The sequence below is a fragment of the Myxine glutinosa genome, chromosome 1 (assembly GCF_964187855.1).
Source record: "Myxine glutinosa chromosome 1, kmMyxGlut1.1, whole genome shotgun sequence".
NCBI lineage: Eukaryota > Metazoa > Chordata > Myxini > Myxiniformes > Myxinidae > Myxine > Myxine glutinosa.
This window is the reverse complement of record NC_136261.1, coordinates 299,141,665-299,167,593: the sequence shown is the minus strand read 5'-3', so window position 1 is coordinate 299,167,593 and position 25,929 is coordinate 299,141,665. Positions and strand designations below refer to the sequence as shown.

At 47.0% G+C, this 25,929-nt stretch overlaps 1 protein-coding gene across 11 annotated transcripts in view; it reads left to right on the top strand.

The window, feature by feature from the left end:
* The window catches only part of LOC137439290 (calcium-dependent secretion activator 1), a 539,275-nt gene that overhangs the window by 139,583 nt on the left and 373,763 nt on the right, over positions 1-25,929 (top strand). For all 11 annotated transcript variants that reach the window (XR_010986881.2, XR_010986892.2, XR_010986883.2 and 8 more), the window contains exon 2: positions 22,330-22,443. Coding sequence is in view for 6 of the 11 variants with exons in the window: in XM_068135050.2 (XP_067991151.1) it covers positions 22,330-22,443 (114 nt within the window). In the remaining 5 variants the exon portion in view is untranslated. The remainder of the gene's footprint in view (positions 1-22,329; positions 22,444-25,929) is intronic.

Sequence of the window (25,929 nt, the reverse complement as noted above, 5' to 3'; positions counted from 1 at the left end):
ATAATTTCTTTGATGTGGAGCTATTTTTTGAGATCATCTCATCTCGATTCTCGAAGAGATGAACTTATAAAATGGTTCATGATGGATCACAGACGTTTTTTATTTGTCTGTCCTTTCGTCCGGTCATCCGTCCGTGCGTTAAGTTTTTACTATTTTTGCTACTCCTCCCTTTTTATCACATAGCTGATTGTTCTGAAACTTGACACATAAATACAAGACAGTAGCTCACACAATCGCTCGGGCTTCGATTGTTCGATTTCGGATCATGGGGGCTCCCAAGAGGGGTTACCCCCCAAACTTTGAATCCCTACTCATCCATTATTTACCAAATGGTTGCTCTGAAACCCGATATACAGCCCTTCTACTTGATGGTCCGCAGGATCGCTCGGTCTAAGATTTTTCGATTTTGTATTTTTCAAATTCTGAGCATGTGAGCTCCCAGGGGGGATTGCCCCCTGAAGCTTCAGATCCATACTCGTCCCTTATTTACTAACCAATTACTATAAAACCTGATACCGCTCTTCTACTCGGTGGTCTGTAGGAGAGTTCTGTCTTAGATTTTTCAATTTCGTATCAGGGGCCCTCCCAGGGAATCAGGGGGCTCCCAGAGGGGTCTTCCCCAATTCAGCAGTGGTATGAACTACAACCTCAAGAGATGACCCTCAGCCCACTCAGGGCTATTTATTTCATATGTCAAAACGTATGTTTACAAAACGTATGTTGTACGTATGTAAGTGTCTGCATTTTTAAAATTCATTTTCTCGGCAACCATTTTGATTGATTTATTTATTTATTTCTTTTTTTGGTTACAAAGTCGAGGTTCATGTAGTAGCTGATACATAAAACACATAAAAACATAAATAGAAACACACATGAAACATATAATAAAGGGAGCGGGAGACGGGGAAAGAGGAGAAAGCACAACAGTAGAGAACAGGGACATTGGGAGATCCGTGGGAGGGAGAGGGCTTGGGGGGAGGAGGCATGGGAAGGAAGGGAGGTGGGGGTGGGGGGGGGGGGGGGAGGGGGTGGGAATGTTATGCCAAAACTTGGTAGATGAATCCGGGAAGTGACAAGAACAAGCCGATTCGATTTTGGTACATGGGATAAAACCATTGGTCCCATTGCCACAATTTTCACCATAGTATGTGTCCACTCGTGCAGAATATTTTAGTGATAATTATGACGTCAATGGTCACATGGTACGGGTACCATCTTGGAAAACCAAATCACTTTGGACTTCTATATCCACTAAACCCCCCTATGGAATTTTTTTTTGAAACATGGCTCATTGAAAAGAACACATTGAAAACAAGTGAATCCTCTTGGATTGCGCTGAGGTTCGGGCATGGAATTTCGAGCCTCGATCATGGTTCGAGCCTCGATCTTGTATACAAAAATAATAATAATAATAAAGAAGAACCTTGGGCCGAATCTCGCGCTTCACCAGTGCGTGTGCGCGAATTTACGTCACGTCGGCAGCGAGAAGGGGTTCCCCAACACGAACCAATCAGGAACTGCCACGTCACACTTATATGATCTCAGAATTCCTGTGACAGGAATTCGCGTTACACTGGCTGGAAGTCATTCGCTAGAGGCGCTTCCTCAGCGCTAATAACTTCTGGATAGATTGTAAATGGTGAAACATTTTCTTAATTTACACTCTATCCGTAAATGTTGAAGGTCAGTCATATTGCGGTCCGAAAAATAATATGGTCATCGTTAGATCGTGGGTACCGCGGGAGGCTTACCCCTGGTGATCGCTTCGCGATGGCAGATATCTAGTTATGACTCCGATTTTTTGGGATCCAATATGGATATGGATCCAATACCGCTCCATGGAAAAAAAAATTGAAACATGGCTCATTGTCAAGTACTCCGCTTGGGGAATAAGATATCCTAATGATGATGTCATCGGCACCTTAATTATGACGTCGTAATTAGACAAGTACAACGCTTGATTCAATCAGTATGAATTTCTTTCTCTGCAATTATTGGTGCGATTGACACGAAATTTTCACCATAGGAGGGCCTCATCCTGTAGAATATTTTAATGATTATTATGATGTCATAGTTCACGTGGTACAGGTGCCATCTTGGAAAAACTTCACACCTCTATCTCCCAAACCACTCCATGGAAAAATTTGAGACCTTGCTCATTGTCAACTAGTGGGGCAACTTAGCATAACAATTGTGCATTTTGTGAGGAAAGCACCAAATTTGGCACACTGGTAGACTATCCTATTATGAACAGATTTGGATATTGGGCCATCTCAAATTCAGCCCCTGATGGCTGTGGCAGCCATTTTCCAAAATGACACCTTCAGCTTGTTCCGACGAATTGCATCATCAATTGGCTTTGTCCTTTCCACCAGGCATTCTCTGGTGAAAGCCTGGAACTGCTCTTGGCCAATCTTCTTCACATTCCTGACAGTCTCAACTGCAGCAGGACCTGCAATTTCCTTTGTGTCAAGGACAACCAGATCCATGCTCTGTTCCTCAAAGGGGTTGCCAAGCTCTTCTATGACGCTGACAAGGGCGTGGACATCCTTGGCGAAAGAGGTCTGCACACTTGGTGTCTGGTCGTGATGACGTGTGTCCTCTCGCCTCCCCCAGTGTTGATGGCCATCTTGGAACTCTTCTATGGGCCTGGCAACTTCTGGCCCGGCAATCATCCAACGCCGCAGGGCACTTGGGTTGTCAGTGAGGCCGACTGCTCCACCATCTCCTTTGATGCAGGCGTTATTCTGTTCATGCGCCTGGTCGATTGGGATCGAAGAGAACACCTTCGTCTTCTGTACAGTGAAGTTGCCAGCCCTGAATTCTCTGGCTACATCTGGGTGCTTCATTGGGAGTGCAACAATGTCCCTCAGGTGAACAGGGACCCACCTGGCATAGTGTGTGTGGTCTAAGGCATGGAACCATGGGACCAGTTCCGTCAGGGCATCAAGGTACATCGTGAATGAAGCCTGCCGCAGAGAACGCACGTCGACCAGTACCAACATCTCTAGTTCCAGCAGAGTTGCCCAGCACTGAAAGTTGGGAATGTCTTCTCCTCTCTGGTGACACCAGTCTTCGAACTCAGGCAGGTCTTCTGCATCATCAGCATATGTCATACAGTGGCGTTCATACGCACGGTGTTGCAGGATGTGCAGTGCCGCTGCAGTGATTTGATGAGCTCTTCTTGTGTGGGTGACGTGGGCAGCTCACAGGAAGGAGTCGGCCGTCCCTGGCGTTGCAATCTCAGCTTGCAAATCTGCAAAATCTGCAAATCTTGCAAAAATCAAATCTCTGAATCTGAGATGGCCCAATATCCAGATCTTTTCATAATATGATAGTCTACTAGTGTGCCAAATTTGGTGCTTTCCTCACAAAATGCACAATTGTTATGCTATATTTAGCTTAGCTGCCGGACTAAACTACTCCCCATGGGGAATAAGATATGTTGATGATTATGTCATGGTGCCTTCGTTATGACGTCATAATTCGACAAATACAACACTTATCGGATCATTATTAAATTTTTTTTCAGCAACTGTTGGTCTGATGGACACGAAATTTTCATCATAGGATCGCTTCCTCCTTTAGAATATTTTAATGATAATCATGACGTCATAGGTCATGTGGTACAGGCGCCATCTTGGAAAAACCGGAAAGCGTTGCACCTCTATCTCCAAAAACCGCTCTATGGAAAAAAATTGAAACGTGGCTCATTGTAAATAACTCCACATGGGGAATAGGTGTTGTTAACGATGACGTCATTGTTGCCATAATTATGATGTCATAATTCGACAGGGACAATGCTTAGTTTGGTCAGTTTGAAATTTAATGAGCATGATCTATGCAATAATTATATTAGAGAATATAAATTTATGATGTCATCGCTCACGTGGTCTGGCAGCCATATTGGATCCAAAAAAATAGAAACGTTCAAAAACAGAAGAGTTGGCTCACACCAAGTTGACTGTGCAGGGTAAGTATTCTATGAATACCATCTAGTGGTATACAGTAATGTGCACAACTCCAATGCCGTGCATTTCTCTCATTAGCCTGACCCGGGAGATGGGGTTTTGCAATCACTTATGTGTGCCTTTGTGTCTGTCCGGGCCGTAACCTTTTTACCATTTGAGCTTTGTCATTAAATTTTCAAAAAAGCTTTGTTATGAGAATATGGAGAATGCAAATTAATAATTTGGTCAAAAGGTCAAAGGTCAGCATCACGTAAAATGGTCAATTTTCATGTAATTAATCTGAAATTTTAAGAATTTGCATATTAGGTCACTGAATTGGTTCACCAATCAAAACCTAGAAGCTGATTCTTTTTTTTTTAAGAGCAAAAGGTCAAAGGTCAAAGGTCAATGTTGCATAAAATCCATTTTCATCCAATTGATTTAAAATTTGTGCAGGGTTTGCATATTGGGTCACTGAAGCATATTGCTTTTGAGGTCAAAGGGTCAAGATGACCTAAGATCATCATTTTTTAAGTTGCTTTCGTCACGTTTAGCATACGGAAGAAGTCTGAATACAAAGTGGACGTAGATGGGATTTGCATTTTCAGATGCTTTCTAATTGCCATTATTTTCCGATGGAATTTATTTACATTATTTATCGCACTTCTTGTGAAACTTTTTGCTACGAGTTCCCATTAAAGAGCCGCTGTTCAAAGTGGTGGAGCAATTATATGTAACCTTCATGTGCTAGTAGGGAACTGGTGTTGTTGGTGTTGGGCTAGTTGGTTGGGCTCTTAACCCTGGTGTTGGGCTAGCGGCTAGGGTGCCGGCTTCGGATCCAAGGATCCTGGGTTCAAATCCCGGTCGATCGCTGAATTAACGCCAGGGGGGTTGACTCAGCCTGTTCATCCTTCCGTGGTCGGCTAATTGAGTACCAGTTCACTGGTAATTCCCTGTTTGTCGTTAAAGGCGGCAAAAAGGGTTGGCGTCAGGAAGGGCATCCGGCCGTAAAACATTGCTTCAAAAAGGGGACCGAAAAACAACAACAACCACGGTTCCCGAAAAAGGCCAACCCCCGCTTTGCGGGGAAAAATGGCCTCTAAAGGTGTTTTTTTTTTTTTTTTTTTTTTTTTTCTGCATGTGCTAGTAGGGAAAAGGAGGAATACATGGCCTCATCAGTTGTTTGGGGTGGGAATGTTAGTTTGCTCAACTCAGTGAGTTATTGAGTCTTGCCTTGGGCAAAGTGGATGTCTGAAATAAATTGCTATAGTTCGTACAAAACGATGAGGAAGTAGCAAAGATTCATCGATCACTGCTGCTGATCAAGTCTAAGTCAGGTACCCCCAAGGGCACCCAGGAAGGCTCGTGTGGCTTTTGATGATTATGGATAGTTAAACCATATAGCAGACATTTATTAGGTAGTGAACTTTTAAAAACGATGCCTCAAAGTAGTTGGTTTCTAAATCCATGTTTCATCAAATGTCGGCTAAACTACATCCATGTACATTTTGATTCGCACATTGGAGTATGCCGAATGTCCATAAGCCCGAATGACTCGAATGCAATGCAAACAGAAACCTTTGCCATTCTCTTTAACTGGCCAGCAGGAGTGCCAATGCAATGGAATGAATGGAGTGGGTAGGCACTGGAACCGGTACATTTATGCTCAAAATAATATTTGCACGACATGATGGCACTGTCTTGTATTGAAATATGTTAACAATCCTGAAACCCACATTTTCACGCATTTTGATTTATAGGACATACCCATTCCATTAATCCCATTAGGCATGATCTGTTGGGAGGGAGTGTAGCTCAGTTGGTATTTCTTTTCTTTTTTAACTTGTTTGTCTGGTCTTGGTTTCAATTCCTGGTATGAGTTTAATCTGCACCACATGTGATATACTAGAACGGCACTCAGTAGAGAGCATACCTCTGCCTGGTTGGCCATATTACTCAATGGTGAAGAATCATTAAAAAATTAAATAATTCTCATATCCGAATCCATATTCAGATCTTCACCAAAATCGAATCGATTCTTCCTTGTCTTCACACACACACACACACACACACACACACACACACACACACACACACACACACACACACACACACACACACACACACACACACACACACACACACACTATCCACCAAGTTTCGTCCAAATCCATCCATAACTTTTTGAGATATCCCACAATGTATAGTTTTTGGCCCTATCTCCCAATGGGGAAGAATCACTTGAGAAATTCTAGTAGCCAGATCTGAATCCGTCCACAACTCTTTGAGCTATTTTATTCACAAACAAAGAAACGGACAAACAGACGGGTGAAAACATAACCTCCATCCACCTATGGTGGCGGATGGAGGATAAAAGATATGTGAAATAAATCATTAAAACAATGATTACGCTTCATAGTAAAAAAGCGTTTTCAATGTAACTACATACAAATTGTACTCCAAACCAAGTACCTTGCCAGCTGTTTCCTTTGAAATTTACATGGTGTTTTCCTCCTTCATATACCCTAAATATATGGCAGTATACAAATTCACCATGTTACCTCCGCCACCGAAGATTAGCGCCGCTCTGGTGCACTCCGGCTGGACTTCACCCCTGGATATCAATTGGAGCTTGAATATACTCGTATATCGCTTGAAGATATCTGTCATCTGCCTCGATTTTGGTCACCACCAGAAAAATGTTTCTACTAACTTCCATTGATCTTGTTTTCATAAATTATTGTTGAAACTCAGTATGGATTAAACAAAGAATGATTATGCAACTTAAAATTCCAGTCAGCTCAGGGATTGCAGGGTGCTCTGAAAAGACAAACAGAAGTATACACCTTTTTGCCTCCAAATTCATTTAGATTAGTTTCAACTTTTTCAACTTCAATGAAATGCAAAATACAAGAAACAAACATCTTATTTTGAGAACAGTGGATGAACCTGAATAAAAGCATGGCTTGTAAAATTTCAGGTCCCTACAACGATGGATTGTGATTAAAAATATTGTCGCGCGATTGCCCCTCGGTTAAGACCGGCAATCGCGGATGGCCAAAACGAGCTTTAATGGAGGCGTTTATCCCAATTGATGATAGACCAACACACGAGCCGGGATGAACTATGCCGACTTACCTTCACGGCCGCAGGCGTCTTCAACCTGAAATCAATTAATAACAACCAAAAACAGATGTAAAATGTACAAGAAAGAAATATTTATTACGGAACCCGAGAACAATGGAACGCGACGATAAAAACTAAATCCTAAATTGCAACGTCCCCGTACAGATTTCCAATACAAGACAAATGGGAGAATATGAAAATAAACGTTTCGTTGTGTTTGTGAATGCGAGCTTATCTCAGTCTGGCAGTGTCAGGGATCGTCTGGCTCGAGCGCGTTGTCCGACACAGCACCGGTCGGTGGCAAGTAGGCCTCGTTCCACCCCCGTTCACGCTTCACCAGGCCCACGCATGCCACTGCACGGCAAGCCTCGCCCGTATGCTCGTCGTTCGCCCACCAACGCAAAGAAGAGAATCGACGGAGTTCCTTCTCTCCACCGTCTTTCGAACTGCTCGTTCCTCCACCAAAGTCCAAAGCAAGAGAAAGCCCAGTGCGAAGAGACAGTCAGGAGCAAGAGGCCAAGGGAAGAGAGGAAAATGCCGGCGAGTGAGTCGTTTTGTCACTCGCGGTGTGACGTCAGCCCTCCTCTCCTCCAACCAGTGCCTCGTTTGCTTCTCGCCTTTCGCGCCCTTTTACATCACCGGTGCCTGCCCTCCAACCAGTGTGTAGCTTTTTGGTCGTTCGTTCGCGCCTTCCGCACTGATTGGCCATGCTCTCATCGGTTGGTGGCTAATCAGTGTCGCTCCTTTACCTTTCTCACCCCCAATCACGGAGAAGCTCTCTGCCCTTCCTTTGACCAATAGCACGTCCTCCCCTACTCTGCCAATCAGTGTGGTGTTTGTTGCTCGCCCCACCCCCAGCCAATCACTAGTTCTCCTGGGCATGGCTCCCAGCCTGCCTGGCACGATGTTCATCTTTCCGGTCAGTCCTTATGGTCAGTCATTGTAAAAGGGGGGGAGGGGGGGAGATTTAATTAATGTAGTGCACTAATGGCCTATCTAAGTGTCTACAAGAGTGCGTTGCCATAAGGGACACAGGTATGTTCACAGAGGGAACGACACACAATGGAGTTAGCATATTCCCGACAACTACTTAACATGCCCCGCCCCCTCGTGGCGGGGACGAAGACACACTTAATCCGACATACGGGCTACAGGTCCTCTACTTATTTACATCGATGTGGTTCTAGCTACCCACGACAGACGAAGCATGATACCTACACAGATCTACCTAAATCTAGATATTCTCCTACCCCAAAATTCATAACAATATGAAGAGATTGAAATAATGCAACATTGTGGAAAAAGATACCTATAATGAGGTGGACAAATATAAGCTAAACAGAAAGCAATGAAAATGGGGGATTGCGGTGTAGTTGGAGGAACCCACTGATATGCAGTACTTTTGCATTAGCATCACATTATCACTCATTACTCGTTTATTACCAGCAATTACGACATCAATTTGTCATATACTTCTCTAATAAGAAACTTCTGAGTTTGTGTAACAATAACACCAATAGTTTGCCTCAGGCTTACTTCAAGCAAATTCCATTTTTATAAATTTCTTTCTTTCCGTTTGTAGCCAGTTTATTATTCGCTGTGTTGGAACACGAGTACTGTGAGTTGGTTTGCGGCTTTTATTTTGTTCCTTTGGGAGAGGTATGTTTTCAGAATCGGCTTTTTCTACACAGGTATTTGTGGTAATTCTTTTGCACATTTATTTATGACATGTTTGGTGGCCCTCTTCCACTCCAAGGTATTTTTAAAGTTGCTTAGTCTTCTAATTGCTGTATTGTTCTATTCATGTCAATTGTTATGGTGCCTGTTTTTGTTGTTTTACCTTGTACAAATGTGCATTTTGTACATTTATTAAGGCCAAATGCCATTTGAATATCGTCGGAGAACTGCTTCACTAATTTTAGTTGTTCTGACGATTTATTTGTCATTTGGTGTGAAAAGCTTCAAAATCCTCCATGTACAGTAGATTGTCACCTCTCCTGTTTCTTTGTATGTTCTTCTATTGGATGGTAGGATGTATGTATCCGTGTCCTTGTTCATTAATAAGGTTTCTCCAATGGGTCCAGGGCCAGACAAAACAGGAGGGGGGAAAGGCCGTCTCTCTACAATATCCTGGGTCGTATCTTCACCTCTCGTATTACAATCTTTCCTTTGGAATGCTGCAATATCAATTTAGTATTATGGAGCTCCATTACTTTTTCACTCAGTTTAATTATTTGGGGTTGATCCTGTTCACCCTCTTCCTCCTTCTCAACATCATCCACCATTCCCATTTTTATCCCCTCTATCTGTATTGGTGTCACCCGATCTATGCCGGTGTGCTGGGTCCGCTCCCCACCTCAAGGTGGGCCTGCATTCCCTTTCTCTCCTTCACACTCTGTCTCAACCTTTGGCCCCTCCCAGTGCTGCATCAGCTTCTGAGCTCTGGTTTCACCGCATAGTCCCTCCTGCACCACCACGGCCAAGTCCCAACCATCCCCTCTCCATCCCCGGTGAGCCCTCAGCTCCCATTGTCCTCACCTATCCTGCCACTTGTCTGGCCATAGCTGTTATTTCCTCTATGCTATTTTTCGTCATGTATCTATGAATTGTTGATGCCATCCGAGTTCAAATTTATAAAGTCGAACCATCTCTGTCATCTCTGGCATCTCTGGCCAAGTTTCTTTTGTTCAGTTGATTCAAAAATCAGCTCCCTACCACGCATCCCCCACTCTTCATGCGTAGAATATGTTTTACAGTAGAGGATAGTTTCCTTTTCCTCCACACTCCAGCTTTCTTGATTTAAGCTTCTTTTCTGGAGCTTTATTTTTTATTTTTCTGACCCAGGTAGCACCTTTCCAGGTTCTCGCCTCGGTGCAGATCCATGCCTCAACCCTTGCCTTGACATCCCATTGAGCCTCTCCTCTTCAGTCACACCGCCTTCCTCACTCTCCAAGCTCTCATCCGGTCCACCAGAAACACTACCGGCCACAAAACATTACCTCAAAACTGAACAAGCATTACGACGGCCCATGCCTCCACCTTCCAGAAAACCTCCCCACCTCGCTTACATCACCAGCCTTGTTTTCCAGAGCAGTCCCTCTCGCTTCTCCCTCTTTTCACCGCTAAGATTGAGGCCCCGTAATCACAACCAATGGATTCTAATGGGGGTTGGGGTGGTTAGGGATGGAGGAGGGGAGGTGAGACGAGGAGCTTATCTCTCGTGTGTGTGTGTGTGTGTGTGTGTGTGTGTGTGTGTGTGTGTGTGTGTGTGTGTGTGTGCGTGCGTGTGTGTGTGTGTGTGTGTGTGTGTGTGTGTGTGCGTGCGTGCGCACAATCCCGTTCTGAACCATAAATAGCCGCTGATTAATAACTTGGCCACTCCACATCACTTTCTGTCCTCGGCATTATGGGGATAATTGGTATCTGGAGCCATTTTTGTCAGGACCTGTTGTTATACGACCTGGCGCTGCACTCTCTTAATATACATCTCCAGCTGGAAAAGTAAGAAGGTGATTTGTATTTTGTGGCAAACAATTTTGGCTTTAATTTATCAGCTCCTTTGCCACGGGCTTAAAGCTGGAGCGGGAGGAAGTGTTTAACCTTTCTCTGCCACTCTGCTGAATAATACATGGCGAACTACACTCAGTTAAAATTGGAGGTAAACAAACAAGCCTGTGCGGATTTTACTGGTAAATGCCTGGGTGTTATTTCGGTGCCCATTTTAATTATTGTTTATTGTTTCTGATTTGATCATAGCCAATGACTGTGCGGCTCTGTGGCTAGTGAGCATCATTCATCTCTGAACTTATCCAAGTCTCAAGTAAAAATTTTAAAATCATTCCACAGATACATACTTTAAAACAACCAAAGGAAACTGATGAATTTGCAAATTTGCAAATGTGGTCTTGACAGTCTGTGATACGCTTACCTGAGGGGTGTATGAACTCGATAATAATGGTGCTGACTCGTACTTTTAGACCAGGAAACTTTATCCCTTAGAGAAAAAGCTGTCTGGGTAAAAGTAAAAGCAAGCAGTGGGTGCATTTCAACTGGGAAGGTTACCTATTTTATACCGTTAATTTTAGTGAGTGCTTTTTGCAATTAATTTCAGCAGATAATTTAACGAACAGTTATCAGGTTTAATGAAAAACATGTTGACATTGCATAATGGACCTGTTTACTTATTACATACGTAAAGATGGTGGTGTATTTGAACACACCTGATACCCACCACCCCCCAGATTGGAACATACCAACCCTGCTCACGAACCCCCCAACCAACCTCCATTGCTCCAGACATGCCCTCTTCATACTCTTGTTCCAATATAATCTCAATATCCTTTTCTGTTTTCTCTCCCATCAAACTCCACTGTCTCTTATATCCTCCACTGCTTTTTATATTCATAATTTACAAGTGTGGAGCTATGCTCGCACGATAAAGCCGGACAAAATGGACGACACCAGGACCGTAGTTTCACTGAGCTATTTATTCTAGCTCAACTCAAAATAACTCAAAAGCACTGAATAGCCCGTTAACACGGGCGGCAATTCATATCAAAAGTTCACCACACAAAAGCCACGCCTCTCAGGCGGGGCGTGGTATGCAAATAAGTCAGCCACGCCTCTCAACGGGGCGTGGTATGCAAATCGAGAGCCCGCCCGGGCAAGGCAAGTCCGGACACGTCCGGGCAAGTCGGGGCAAGTAACCGCCCGCCGGTTACGTCATCGGCCGGTGCAAGGTGATTGTGTCATGCTTCCGGTAACCGCAACATGCGCCCCCCCAGAATTAACTTGCACCGGGAGAGTCAGTTTGAGGGGGGTCTTGATGACCCGGCCGAAACGACCCCTGGCGATTCGTGTGGGGGTGGTAGGTGGCGTGGCGGGGGATGGTCGGGCGGGGGGCTTGGTTGATGGGGGACGGCCCCGTCGTGGAGGAAGGGCCAACCGTGGAGGTTGGTCGAGGTCCAAATAGGCCGGCTTGAGGCGGTCCACGGAGATGCGGTCCGGTTTGCCGCCGATGTCAATGATGAACGACTTGTCGTCCCTCTTCAGGACCCGGAAAGGTCCATCGTACGGCGGCCGGAGCGGTCCCCGGTGTGCGTCGTTCCGGATAAAAACGTACTCCACAGTGCGAAGTGCTGGGGGGACGTGGGGTTGGGGGCAGCCGTGGTGGGACGTGGGCACGGGGGCAAATCTCCTGGCGGCCTGCTGGAGGACCGAGCGTTGGCGAGCCGCGGACCAGGGGCCGGTGGCATTAGGGATGAACTCGCCCGGCACGCGCAGTGGCAGGCCGTAGACCAGCTCGGCGGTGGAAGCCTGGATGTCCTCTTTAGGGGCCGTTCGGAGGCCCAATAGGACCCACGGGAGCCTGTCGGCCCAACCGTCGTCCTGGAGGCTGGCCCTGAGAGCGGCCTTCATCGAGCGGTGGAACCGCTCGCACAAGCCGTTGGCTTGGGGGTGGTAGGCCGTGGTGCAGTGTATCTTGACCCCCAAGGCCTGGGCGACCGCGCCCCAAAGCTCGGAGGTGAATTGCGGGCCTCTGTCGGAGGAGATGTCCGAGGGGGCGCCGAAACGGGCAATCCAGGTGCCAATGAAGGCCTGCGCCACGTCGGCGGATGTTGTTGATGCCAGCGGGACGGCCTCCGGCCACCTGGTGGTCCTGTCCACCATCGTGAGGAGGTGGGTAAAGCCCCGCGAGGAGGGAAGGGGTCCCACCAGGTCCACATTGACGTGGTCGAAGCGCCACGCGGGCACGTCGAATGGTGCCAACGGGGCCTGGGTGTGCCGGTGGACCTTCGCCCGCTGGCAGACGACACAGGAGGTTGGCCCAGTCACGGACGTCCTTACGGAGCCCGTGCCAGACGAACTTTGCTGCCACGAGCTTCTGCGACGCTTTCCGGCCCGGGTGGGAAAGGCCGTGGAGGGCGTCAAAAATGTGCCGCTGCCATCCAGTGAGCACGATGGGGCGAAGTTGGCCCAGGGAAACGTCGCACAGGAGAACTGTGCCAGTGTCCTCGAAGGGGACGTCGGCCAACCGCAGGCCTGTGTCCGCTGTCCGGAGGGCTTGCACCGTGGGGTCGGCGGTCTGGTCGGCCGCCATGCGGGCGAAGTCCACACCGAGGTGGACGGCGTTCGCGCCGGACCGGGAGAGGCAATCGGCCACAGCGTTGTCCTTGCCCGCGACGTGCCGGATGTCCGTCGTAAATTCGGACACGGCAGAGAGGTGGCGCTGCTGGCGGGCCGAGCACGGCTCTGCAACCTTGGCCATGGTGAAGTCCAGGGGTTTGTGGTCCACAAACGCTGTGAACGGGTGGCCCTCTAAAAGATGGCGGAAGTGGCGAACGGCCAGGTAAGGGCCGAGGAGCTCGCGGTAGAAAGCGCTATGCTTGCGCTCGTTAGGGCGAAGCTGCCGGCTGAAGAAGGCCAGCGGTTGCCAAGCCCCGTTCACCCACTGTTCATGCACGGCGCCCACCGCGTAGTCGGAAGCGTCCGTGGTGAGGGCGATGGGTGCGTCGAGCGCCGGGTGCGCCAGCATGGTCGCTTTGGCGAGGGCCAGCTTAGCGCCCGTGAACGCCTCGTCCATCTCTTTGGTCCAGGCGACGTCGTGGTGAGGGCGATGGGTGCGCACAGGGGGCGCATGAGTTGGGTGGCGCGAGGCACGAACCGGTGGTAGAAATTTACCATCCCCAAAAATTCCTGTAGGGCCTTGATGGAGCGGGGGCGCGGGAAACCTGTGACTGCCTCCACCTTGGTAGGCAGCGGGACGGCCCCGCGCTTCGTGATGCGGTGCCCCAGGAAGTCGACGACCGTTACGCCAAACTGGCATTTCGCCGGGTTGATGATGAGGCCGTGCTGGCCGAGGCGCTCAAAAAGCGTGCGCAGGTGGATGAGGTGCTCTGCCCGGGAAGTGCTGGCGACGAGAATATCGTCCAAGTAGACGAAAAGGAAGGTGAGGTCGCGCAGCACGCTGTGCATCAGCCGCTGGAAGGCCTGGGCCGCGTTCTTAAGGCCGAACGGCATGCGAAGGAACTCAAAGAGGCCAAAAGGTGTAATTACCGCCGTCTTCGGCACGTCGGCCGCCGGACGGGTACCTGGTGGTAGCCCCGAATGAGGTCGACCTTGGAAAAGATCACCCGCCCCGCCAAACGGGCGGAAAAGTCCTGTATGTGTGGTATCGGGTACCAGTCGGGGGTGCTGGCGTCGTTGAGGCGGTGGTAATCGCCGCATGGTCGTCATGCACCACCCGGTTTGGGCACGATGTGCAGGGGCGAGGCCCACGCGCTATTCGAGCTCCGCACAATGCCCAATCGCTCCAGCGCGTCGAATTCCGCCTTCGCCATGGCGGGTTTGGTCGGGACGAGGCGACGAGCCCTGGCGTAGACCGGTGGACCTGTGGTCGGGATGTGGTGTTCGACGCCGTGTTTGACGGCGACGGCCGAAAACGTCTGCTGTGTGAGGGCGAGAAACTCGGCGAGCAGGCGGGTGAAATCGTCCGCGGCCGGGAGTGCGCAGGCTAGCTTGGTTGGTGCGGAGCCGCTCAATGAGCAAGCGAGCGAGCTGAAGGTCTCCGCGTTGATGAGCCTACGCCGTTTGACGTCCACCAAAAGCCCATGCGTGCACAGAAAATCTGCGCCCAGCAAGGCCATGGGCACGTTCGCCGTGATGAAGTCCCACCTGAAGCGCTGGCCCCCGAAGCAGAATGCGACGCTGCGCGAACCGAAGGTGCGGATGGAGGAGCTGTTTGCGGTGCCCAAGGTGGGGCCGCAAAGCGCGGCCTGTTTGTCCTGCACCGAGGCGGGTATCACGCTCAGCTGAGCGCCGGTGTCGCACAAAAAACGCCGCCCGGACGCTGTGTCCGTAATAAACAGAAGGCTGCCTGAATGGCCGACGCTCATGGCAGGCAGCGAGCGCCGGCCTGGTCGTTTCCCGACCTGCCGAAAGTGCATGGTGGGTGGCACGTTCTGGCCTTCTGCCCGAACCTGGCGTGGTAGTACCACATGGTCCGCTCTGGTCGAGGCCCCGGCGGTCGCGTCGGGGGCGTCGCGGCGGCGGCGACCGTCAGTGGCGCTAAGTCGGCCGGTGGTGGCGCCGGTCGTGGCGCGGGCGTTGCCTCGGTCGGCCCAGGGTTCCAGGCGGCCGCTCTGACGTGTCGCCTGGCCGAGAAAAAATTATCGGCCTCCTTGGCCAGGGCGCGAGGGTCCGTGATGGGCGAATTAGCCAAAGCTAATCGTACCTGCCCAGGTAGCTGCCGGAGGAACAGCTCGCGGAAGAGGAAATCCGGGCTGTGGTCACCGAGTAGAGCAAGCATGTGGTCCATGCGTTCGGATGGACGGGCCTCACCCAGCTCCGGGAGGTCGAGCAGTTTTCGCGTGCGTTCGGTCTCCGTGAGTCCAAACGCACAGAGGAGTAGGCCTTTGAGCGCGCCGTATTTGTCGGCGTTTGGCGGGTTCTGTAGGAAGCTCAGGACCCGGGCAGCAGTGGAGGCGTTGAGCGCCGAGACCACATGGTGGTAGCACGTCGTGTCCTCCGTAATGTTCCGCAGGGCGAATTGAGAATCCGCTTGGGCGAACCAGATGGCTGCGTGCGATTCCCAAAAGCCAGGGAGCTTCAAAGCTACAGATGACTCCATCGTCATGTTCTTGAAAAGGGGTCACCAATTGTGGAGCTATGCTCGCACGATAAAGCCGGACAAAATGGACGACACCAGGAACGAAGTTTCACTGAGCTATTTATTCTAGCTCAACTCGAAAGAACTCAAAAGCAATGAATAGCCCATTAACACGGGCAGCAATTTATATCAAAAGTTCACCACACAAAAGCCACGCCTCTCAGGCGGGGCGTGGTATGCAAATAAGTCAGCCACGCCTCTCAACGGGGCGTGGTATGCAAATCGAGAGTCCGCCCGGGCAAGGCAAGTCCGGACACGTCCGGGCGAGTCCGGGCAAGTAACCGCCCGCCGGTTACGTCATCGGCCGGTGCAAGGTGATTGTCATGCTTCCTGTAACCGCTACACAAGATTGATTTTCATGGAAGAGCAAGGTGATCGATGGTATGTACAAACTGATATTGGGGCAGTGGCACAACAGTTTGACATCAATGAAGGGAAAGAATCAAGAGGAAAATATAAGAGAGGATAGGAGGAAATGCAGGAACCTGGAAGAAAAATTGGTGGGTTGGGGAGGATCAATGGTGGATAAAAAGAATCTAAATACTGTAGTGGGAAAGAGGAGGGGGTCACAAGAGATGGTGGTGTACTGCATGCTTGATGAAGCCTTGGAGGGAAGAGTGGGAGACAACAGCCTCAGGAAGGCAGTTTGACGGACAAGAGATGCCAGGAACAAAAGTTTTGAGGTGTGCAGTCTGCCTGGATTTTGGAAGTTCAACCATGAGGGGGTTACTTTTAAGAACACCTGTAAACTAGATTTGCCTTGGAGGGTCAGGTCACTGAGAGAGCAGAAGGACCTGGACTGGAGGAGAGGTGGTGAATAGTAAATAAAGAGGGTACCAACTTGCATGCTCTGTGGGAGAAGAAGAAGAAGAACTTGTACTTCGGCCTCATCAGAGGACATTCCAATAATCTCTACGGCTTTAGCTTTCACAGAAACCAGGAGAGGCAGATGTGATGCTGGGATGCCGCCAGCCCGTGGGGTTGAGCCGTGCAGCATTGAGCGATGAACAAAGGCCTAGTAGGCTGAGTATCTGATTTTTCTTGGCTGACTGTGGAGGTAGGTGGGTTCATTTGAAAGTCCTTTCGGAGTGGAGTGGCAGTGAGATGGAGATTCACTGGGATTGTAGGACATGCCCCATTTATTTATTAAGCCAACATCTAATCAATTCCATATCAGCAGAAGGTGATGCAGCTGCTGATTGGGGTTACTGTATGAAACAATATGGAGACACCTGTAAAAGGTGAGAGTTTAACATAGCATCAGAAAGGTTGTTTATGTTGATTGGACCCAAGGTAAGGAACACAATTGCCTTGGAGCGCTCCTTCCACCACTGAGAGATAGGAGAAGAGGGATTCATTGATAACAACATATTGACTGTGTGAGTGGAGGAAGTCAGTAATGCGTTGTATTCTAAGTATAGAGCTAAGGAAGCAGCGCAGGATATAATGCCTGAGATATGTCCAGGGAGGCAGTTTTGACCTCTTTTGAAATGTTGGACTTTCAAACATTTCTGAGTGAGCAGCAGCATGTCTACAGTTGAGTGACTGGGACAGAATCCAAACTGATGGTCAGAGATCAGGCTATTTAAAAACAGGAAGGCCTTCACATCAGCAGCAATGATGGATTCCATGATTTTGATGATAATTGGAAGTAAACTTACTATTCTGTCTTGGAGATGATCTGTTTTTGTGCTGTTGTGGACAGGAGTGATCTTTTCCGAGTTCCAGCGAAAGAGGATGTGGCCATTCGAGAAAGACAGGTTGAAGGGTGCATACTGCAGACAAGCAAGGGCAGCAGGGCAGGATTTGAGAACACATGCGCTGATTCCATCTGGGCCCATCGCTAAAGCATGCTCCAGCAGAGAGTGGGAACTTGGGGACTGAGTTGGATGAGTTGGGTATCACGAGAGTTTAACGCAAAATGAGTTAGATATTCAACCTTATCTTGGGCAGAGACACTGCTTGAGGTGGGGGAGGGTATGGAGGACCAGCATGCACCAGAGTCAAACTTGAAAAGACACCATCATTACTTTGAGTAAGGAGACTGGTTGGATGGTTCATTTATGTTCTAGTTTGCCTTGGTATGAACATGCACTTTGTTGTGAGCCTTGAAGAGTGACCTATAGTTACTCTTCTCTTCTGTCAAATACGTATGCGCGTAGACACACACACACAGACACACACACACAGACACACACACACAGACACACACACACAGACACACACACACACACACACACACACACACACCTACATGTACACACATAAACACACATTACAAACATACACACACACACCTGTGAATATACAGGAAATAAATGCATCTCATCCATGGGTATTGTGCACATAAAACATCAACATTCTATGCTTTCTGACTTCTATTAAAGCTTTTGATGACAGCTAATCCTTACAGTCTTATCATAAAATATAACGAAGTTCAGGGGAGCTTATGCGATGGCACGTCGTCCGTCATTCTGTCAGTCTGTCCGTCCATCCGTCCGTAAACACTTGAACGTCTTCTCTGAAACCACAAATTGGATTGCGTCCAAATTAGGCACAAATTATATTTGTTGTGTTGTGACTAAAGTTTGTTCACGGCATTAAAAAAAATCGGGATCTAAGCAGGTCAAAGTGGATCCAGGTTTGACCCCCCAAAATAGGAATTTGCTTTTTCCTCTGAAACTACACACACAATTTCGATGAAACTTCACCACAACCTTCATCACCCACAGGGCATCCGGCCGTAAGGGGGGGGAAAGTTAGGATGATTCCAAGGGCCCTGCACTGACAGGGGCCCTAAAAATTATTAGAACATTAGGTAAAAATTCTCAATATGAAATTATGCTGATTGATTTTATGATTTTGTTTGTTATATCATTCTATAGATGATAATGTTAATTTATTTTAATTGAAGAGGTTAATGTATGTTGTAATTCTTACCATTAAAATTACATTTAGACTGTAAAAGATGGCCTTCAGCACATTTCTTGTGTGGGTATCAGTCTTTTTTCTTTTTTTTTCTTTTTTTGTATACAAGATCGAGGCTCGTGAAAGAGCTAAAAAAGAGTCTTGCATCAAATAGTGAATTCCATACTGTATGCACGAATATAAGCATTGTTTCAACCTCCTGGCAAAAATGTCGGGGAAAAAATGTGCGCGCGTGCTTCATAGGGGCCCATTGTGATATCATTTTATGGGGTCCAAAATCCCTGGCGGTGCCCCTGATCACCCATGGTGTACCAAAGTTTGTTCACGGCATTAAAAAAAATCTGCCCCTTTGGGGATCTATGGGGGGTAAAAGTGGGTCCAGGTTTGACCCCCCCAAATCGGTGTTTTCTTTCTTCTCATAAACTACACATGCAATTCTGATGAAACGTGACCACAACCTTCATCACCCGTGCTGTACCAAAGATTGTTCCTGGCATTTAAAAAATCGGGGTCCATGGTGGTGTATGGGGGGGGCTTGCCCCCCAAAATAGGTATTTGCTTTTTTGTCAGAACCTACACACACAATTTTGATGAAACTTCACCACAACCTTCATCATCCGTGATGTACCAATGATTGTTCAAGGCATTGGAAAAATTGGGGTCTGAAGAGGTACACGGGGTGGTAGGAGGAGGAGGTGGGGGGGGGGGGGTTGCCCCCCAAAATAGGTTGCCCCCCATCCAACCATAATTTGTGAACCTTCACTTTTAATTTGTCCTTGTGATGTCAAAACTCAGTTTCATCTACCCTGTCTTATAGCAACCATTGAAATTGGTTTAAGATACCCTTAGTCGGTGCAGTATACTGTTTATTCTACCAGGTGAGTGCCAGGGGTATTGACCCTATGTTTTTATGTCATCCTCTAGTTTTGCTCTATTTTATGTATTTATTATATATTTATTTGCTTGCTTGCACATCACAGTGGGCCCAATTACCTAGCTGCGGCCAATGACAAATAACAATCTATGGTCAGCATTCCACAGATGGCACCTTTGTGTCAGAATTGTGCTGAAATGCAATCTGTGCAATGGGCTGTGAGGTTCTGGGCTTGATTCTTGCCGATAAGTGTTCCGAGTGAAAGATCAAGGCTTGTGGGCATTGCCGAATCCTTTTCTGTCAAAACTCTAGAAATAAAGCTAAAAACTGCAGAAGATTAGTGATTTTTTTTCTCCATCAATATAAATTGTCAATTATTTCTTTACTTTTGGGTTATTTCCAAAATATACTGTCATCAGCATGCTTATCCCTAATGATGTTGTCACTTGTGAATATATTAATGGTGGTTTCCAATTCCTGGCCATGATAGCCATTGGATATATTTAATTATACTTTTTGTAGTAATGGTCAGTTCATCTGTCGGTACCATTGAGGTACCAGCTGGAGCCCTAAAGTTCTCTACGCCGCTGTAGGTTCAACCCGTTGTGTTGAAGCCTTGGCTATTTCACGCCCATCTGCCTCGGAGTCGTTGGCGTTCCAGCGGGTGAAAAATTGACGAAATGCTTGTCCAGAAGGAGCCAGCGCAAGTGTAAATCTCTGAAGAGCGACGCGTGGTCATTGCTCACCAAACTAGTTTTGATCCCACTGGGAGGTTAAAAGTTCATGCAACTGACTGTGATGATGCGAACTTTGACTGATGATTTGAGATGAATGGATGTGATTATTGTCTAAGTTACAGCCTGGTGTTGGCTTCGTGGTTATGGTGTCGGCTTGGGATCCTAGGATCCTGGGTTCGAATCCCGGTCAATCGCTGAATTAACACCAGGGGGGTTGACTCAGCCTGTCATCCTTCAAATTTGAGTACCAGCTTGTTGGGATGAATGATCCCAGTGTGTACCCCGATTTAGAATAGGTACACCGTATCCCTGCGCATCGTAAGAGGCGACCAAGGGTTGGCGTCAGGAAGGGCATCCGGCCATAAAAACATTGCCTCAAACAGGGAACCATGATTGTCATGGGGCCCACAAGGCTAACCCCCGCTCTAGTGGGGGAAAAATGGCCTTAAAACGATCATTCATTCATTATGATCAAAACTTCCATCAAACAGGATTCCATAACCTGAACATATGACTTCTTTCATTGTCTGATATCTAGAGATGCAATAATTTGTGAACCTTCACTTTTAATTTGTCCTTGTAATGTCCTAACTCGGTTTCATCTGCTTTGTGACCCTTTTTGATTGGTGCGAAATTTGCGACGATGTCGGTCCTCGATTGTTACCCCTAGAGCAATAACAGCTGGAATCTGTGCAGAATGTTGCTAACAAGGTGGGGATATTTTTGGCTCGCCTCTGAACACCGTTATCACCTGGGGAAATGACTCCAAGAGCTTTCGTTGTCCATCTTGGGATTCTGTTATTGTGCATCATTCGTTCGTGTCGTTTTGCTCAAGCACAAGCATTGTTAAATAGGATCAACTCATCCATCTTGAATGGATGTAAATCTTTGTCATCACATGATACGACGATGCAAAAGCGTTTGTAATGAAACTTCCCCCTTTATGGAAACCTGATTGGAAAGATAAAGGTTGATAGTGGGGTTCGCCTTTGTTTTTGCAACTGGCACTACTATACAATGTTGTGACACTTGTGACCCTGTAGAGTGTGCTTGGTGTGCTGCCAGGATGTCCTGGAGGTACGCACACTCTCCTCTAAGCTGTTAAGGCCTGGTTTCGAACCCCGGCCCATCTATCAAACGTCATCACAGTGTTTGCACTGGCAGGGTGATCCATCAATGTGTGTGCCGTCCCTCTGATTGGCGTTTAAGCTGGCGTCCCGTCCGTCCATCTGCCGGCATTAGTTACTGGGCGTTATAGATCCCACGGTGTCCTTCGTGAAGAGTATGTGAGCTATCACTGGCACCACAAGCAAATTACAAATTCCTGCCCTAATCTGCAGAGGGCACTTTATCAGCAGCACAGCTGGAGGACAGCTGGAATAAAATGGAGAAAAATAAAAAAATAAATTTTTTATTGCGGAACAAAATCGTGGGTAGTGGTGCGGAAGGAACGGTGTTCTTTCATGGAATGAAGTATAAATATAGCAAAAGTTGGTTTTCCAATGGAAGGTCATTTATACTCGGAGGTGTCCCGCTTCTTTTGATAAGAATTCTGGCCTGTATAATTTTACTCCATTTTCATCTTTTTGCCATGGTCGATTTTTGCAGCAAAAACGGATGTTCATGAATGGTCATTTCCTGCTTTTGGAATTTGCGACCACTGACCTTGTGAGCTGGGGTTCAGTTATTGTCACATGACTTGATTGTGCCTTTGCCTATTGCTTTGCCAATTCAAATGTAATTTGTGTGCAGTCGAAGCTCTCTTTGGTTCTCATTATTACCGAATAATAGTATGCACAGTAACTGTTAGAAAAGCATTTGCAAAGTTTAAATAATATCAAAGAGAACGTGAATGCAGCAAGAGGCTATTTAATCGATTTCGGCACAGGCGGCATCCTCCTCGTCGCCACGAAAAGACACCAAGTTGTGTGCATCATGTTGGCAACTCGTGTTCTTCTTTGGTGGGGTGCCCTTCGCAGTTGATTTAACAAACTTTTGTTTCTTCACGATCTCATTTCAGCATTTCGTGCTTTTGCCGCCTTCCAGATTAATAAGCAGCAACTTCAGACGACCCGTGACCGTTTCCAGTCGTTCATCAATGGCGAGACTCAGATCGTTGCCGATGAAGCTTTCTGCAACGCCATGCACAGCTACTTTGAGGTACAAGCGTTACCATCACCTGTCTTTCAGATTATTGTTTATTTTTTGGCAAGCATCCCCCCATGACCCCTCTCACTTGACCCCTAGACCCCCGCGTTAATTTGAGCCGGTCCGGTGAGATAGCGACTTAAAAGAACCGCATTACAAAGCTTTCAGTGGTTCTTGCTTCTTTGCATAAAGATACAAAAGCAAATAAAACAAATAAAGAGAAGGGTATTCTAAACAACTCTCGACACGCATACACCTCCCAATATTGATACACTTCTCGAGTGGCTTTATCAAAGACCCATCAGCATGAATGATTGGTAATATGGAATCATAGGTGTCAGTTTTTACCTACTTTCTCACACTTGGATAACATGACTTACTTTGTTTTTATTTTAGTTTTTTTTAGTTTTTTTGCCAAGATATTTGATAGTTATAAGGTGTATGATCATATACAAAAGACTGAGTTTTACTGTGTCATCATGCTTTCCACAGGTGATGTAAAGTTTTCAAGGACAGTTAAACAAAAGAGGTAACTGGTGCTTGTCCCAGACGTATAACAATGTAATGCTCTGGGAACAGTATAATGAGACCGGCCTGAACTCTATTAACTGACCTGTCACTGTGACTTAGCTTGCTCTTGAAAGTTTTTCACTGTAAGTTTGTTTTTCCCTTAAACTTCATTATTCGACAGATAACATTCTACTTCTAATACTATGACGACCACTACAAATATATTTTGTAGCTACGAATAAAAATTTTCAAAACATTTGTAAATTTTATAACTGCATAAACGAGGGCACAGGTAAAGGCCATTTTGCCCCTTCACACTTCCACCACATCCACATTCCATCATTTACACCACAGGTAGCGTGAATTATGCAACTTAACCTCAAGTAAGGAATTTTGGCGGAGTGCATGCGGCACTCAATGACGTCACTTTTCCTGAAAGATACCATGCCATCTTTTTTATGTCCACAGCGTAAATTCAGACAAGACTAGGAGCTTTAGGTCCCCATCCGAAAGAGGTCATGGTCCAATATGCTGACACTGTACCATAATGGCAGTTTTTAGTTATTAATACCAAAGACAATTGGCTCCGTTGCGCTTGCAACTGCCATCTATGCTCGCCCGCCACTCTACAATTCAACCTTATCTTGCAGATTGGTTGCAATGAGTACAATGAATGCCAATCATCCTATCGTGCCAATCCCTCGGTGGGGCAAGGAAGCTACAAAAAGACGAAACAACGTGGAACAAAAGAGGAGAAATGTGTTAGCAGAGGCGAGTCGAGATGTGCATTTGCAACTCTTCTTAGGCCTCTTATTGTGGCCTTCCCTCCTTTCTGTTGGTGCCTTTTTCTTCCAAATTTTATTGGCAAAATGAGATTTGATAATCTATCTTTGTGGAGACTGAATATTTGACTCGGATTTGAGTATAGATTTGGTCTACTAGTTGGGTTGTTACTCAGGTGTGGCAGTGCCCCTGATACTGAGTGCCCACCATGTGCTAGAAGGCACACTCAAGATACCAGCACACATTGCCCTGCACCTTTTGAAGGGTAATATTTACAAGTGAATGAGAACAGTCCAGACAGTCTAGAGCTCTAGACAGTCTCACACTCTTACTATGTCTCTCCAAAAAGACTGACTGGAAAACCCTCCCATCTACTTTCTCAACTATCCTCTCCAAGAAGTTCTGTCGCTCAAGCTTTTGGGTCTCACTATCTGCCATGATCTTTCTTGGGAAAACCACATTTCCAAGCTGGCCTCCAAAGCCAGTCGTCGACTGGGCATCCTCTGTCGTGCGAAGTCCTTCCTTGGCTTTACCTGAGCTCCTCACCACATACAAGGGTTTCATCCGCAGCTCAATGGAATACTGTTCCCCCGTCTGGGCCGGTGCTCCTGCCTCACACCTATCTCGGCTTCACAATGTTGAAACCAAAGCTTTCAGAATCATTGGAATCTCCTGCGATGAAGCTAACTCAGTGGGACTTTCACTCACTCACCGCAAGCAGGTTGGTGGTCTTTCTGTCTTCTACCGACTCCTCTCCGGCCTTGCTCCCCCAGTTCTCTCTGTGCTCTGTCCCCCAAATATTCCTACAGGTCGCACAAGATCTGCCAGCAACCCTCTTATGGTTAAACTGCCAAAATCTCGGCTCTCTGCTCACCTTTACTCTTTCATTCCCCTTTTCTCCCGCCTCTGGAACAAACTCCCTCACTCTCTTCAATCCCACCCCTCCCTCCAGGTCTTTAAAACAGCTGTTCACCACCATCTCTTATCTTCCCCCATCCAAAACCTTGACCTTTTCTACCCCCGCTAATTCACCCCAGATACACTTTTTTGAAATTCCAACTTCTTTCCTGGAAGTCCTTGCAGTGTCCATATGTTTTATACGTCTCCCACCCCCCCCCCCCAATCCCTCCCCCACCACAGATCTCTCGATGTCCCTGCTCTCAAATGTTGTGTTTCTGTCCGTCCCCCTCTCTCCCCATCTTGTCTACCGCTCCCCTTATTTTGTATTTTATGTGTCGGTTTGACTTTTTGTGTGATTAATGTTGGCTCTTTCACGAGCCTCGATCTTGTATACAAAAAAAATAAAATAATCAGCTTAACATCCTCAGAAGAGACGGAATGCTCTTTGACGCTAAGCACCAGGATGACATCTTATAGTTGGGATGGAAAGTATACCAAGTGTCCACTGGTTCTTGATAGACCTGAAAATTGTAGCGCAATTCTAAATTTGTGACCCTGAAATTCTGTGTATTCCGTAGAATCTAAAGCACTATTTGACTCTCTCGCAATAAGGCCGAAGCCCAAAGCCTGTTGCTTTTACATCATAATCAGGTCTGTGGCCTCTGTTTTCTGCTACCTCTCCTTTGTTGTTCCCTCTGCGCTCTAACCTTTGACCCTCCCCAGTAACTTCAGGATGCACACTTACTTCCAGTAACACCCTCTTAGTTAAACTTCCAAGATCCCAGCTTTCCGCACACCACCACACCTTTGTTCCTCATTTCTCCCATCGGTGGCATTGCCTTCCTGTGGCTGTTCAATCCCATTCTTCCCTTCAGGTTTTCAAGCAAGTGGTGCATTACAGTCATGTCATCCCTCATGTTACCCACAATATTTATTACCCACAATAACCCTTACTAACCCAATCCCCTCCATTGCAGGTTGGTGTTTCCTGCCCTCCTCTCTTTCTTCTCTCTCTCTCTTCTCTCTCCCTCTCTTCTCTCTCTCTCTTCTTTCTCTGTCTTCTCTCTTCTTTCTCTGTCTTCTCTCTCTTCTCTCTCTCTTCTTCTCTCTCTCTCTCTCTCTCTCTCTCTCTCTCTCTCTCTCTCTCTCTCTCTCTCTCTCTCTCTCTCTCTCTCTCTCTCTCTTTCTTTCTCTTTCTCTTTTTCTTTTTCTTTTTCTCTCTTTTTCTCTCTTTTTCTCTCTCTTTTTCTCTCTTTTTCTCTCTTTTTCTCTCTTTTTCTCTCTTTTTCTCTCTTTTCTTCTCTC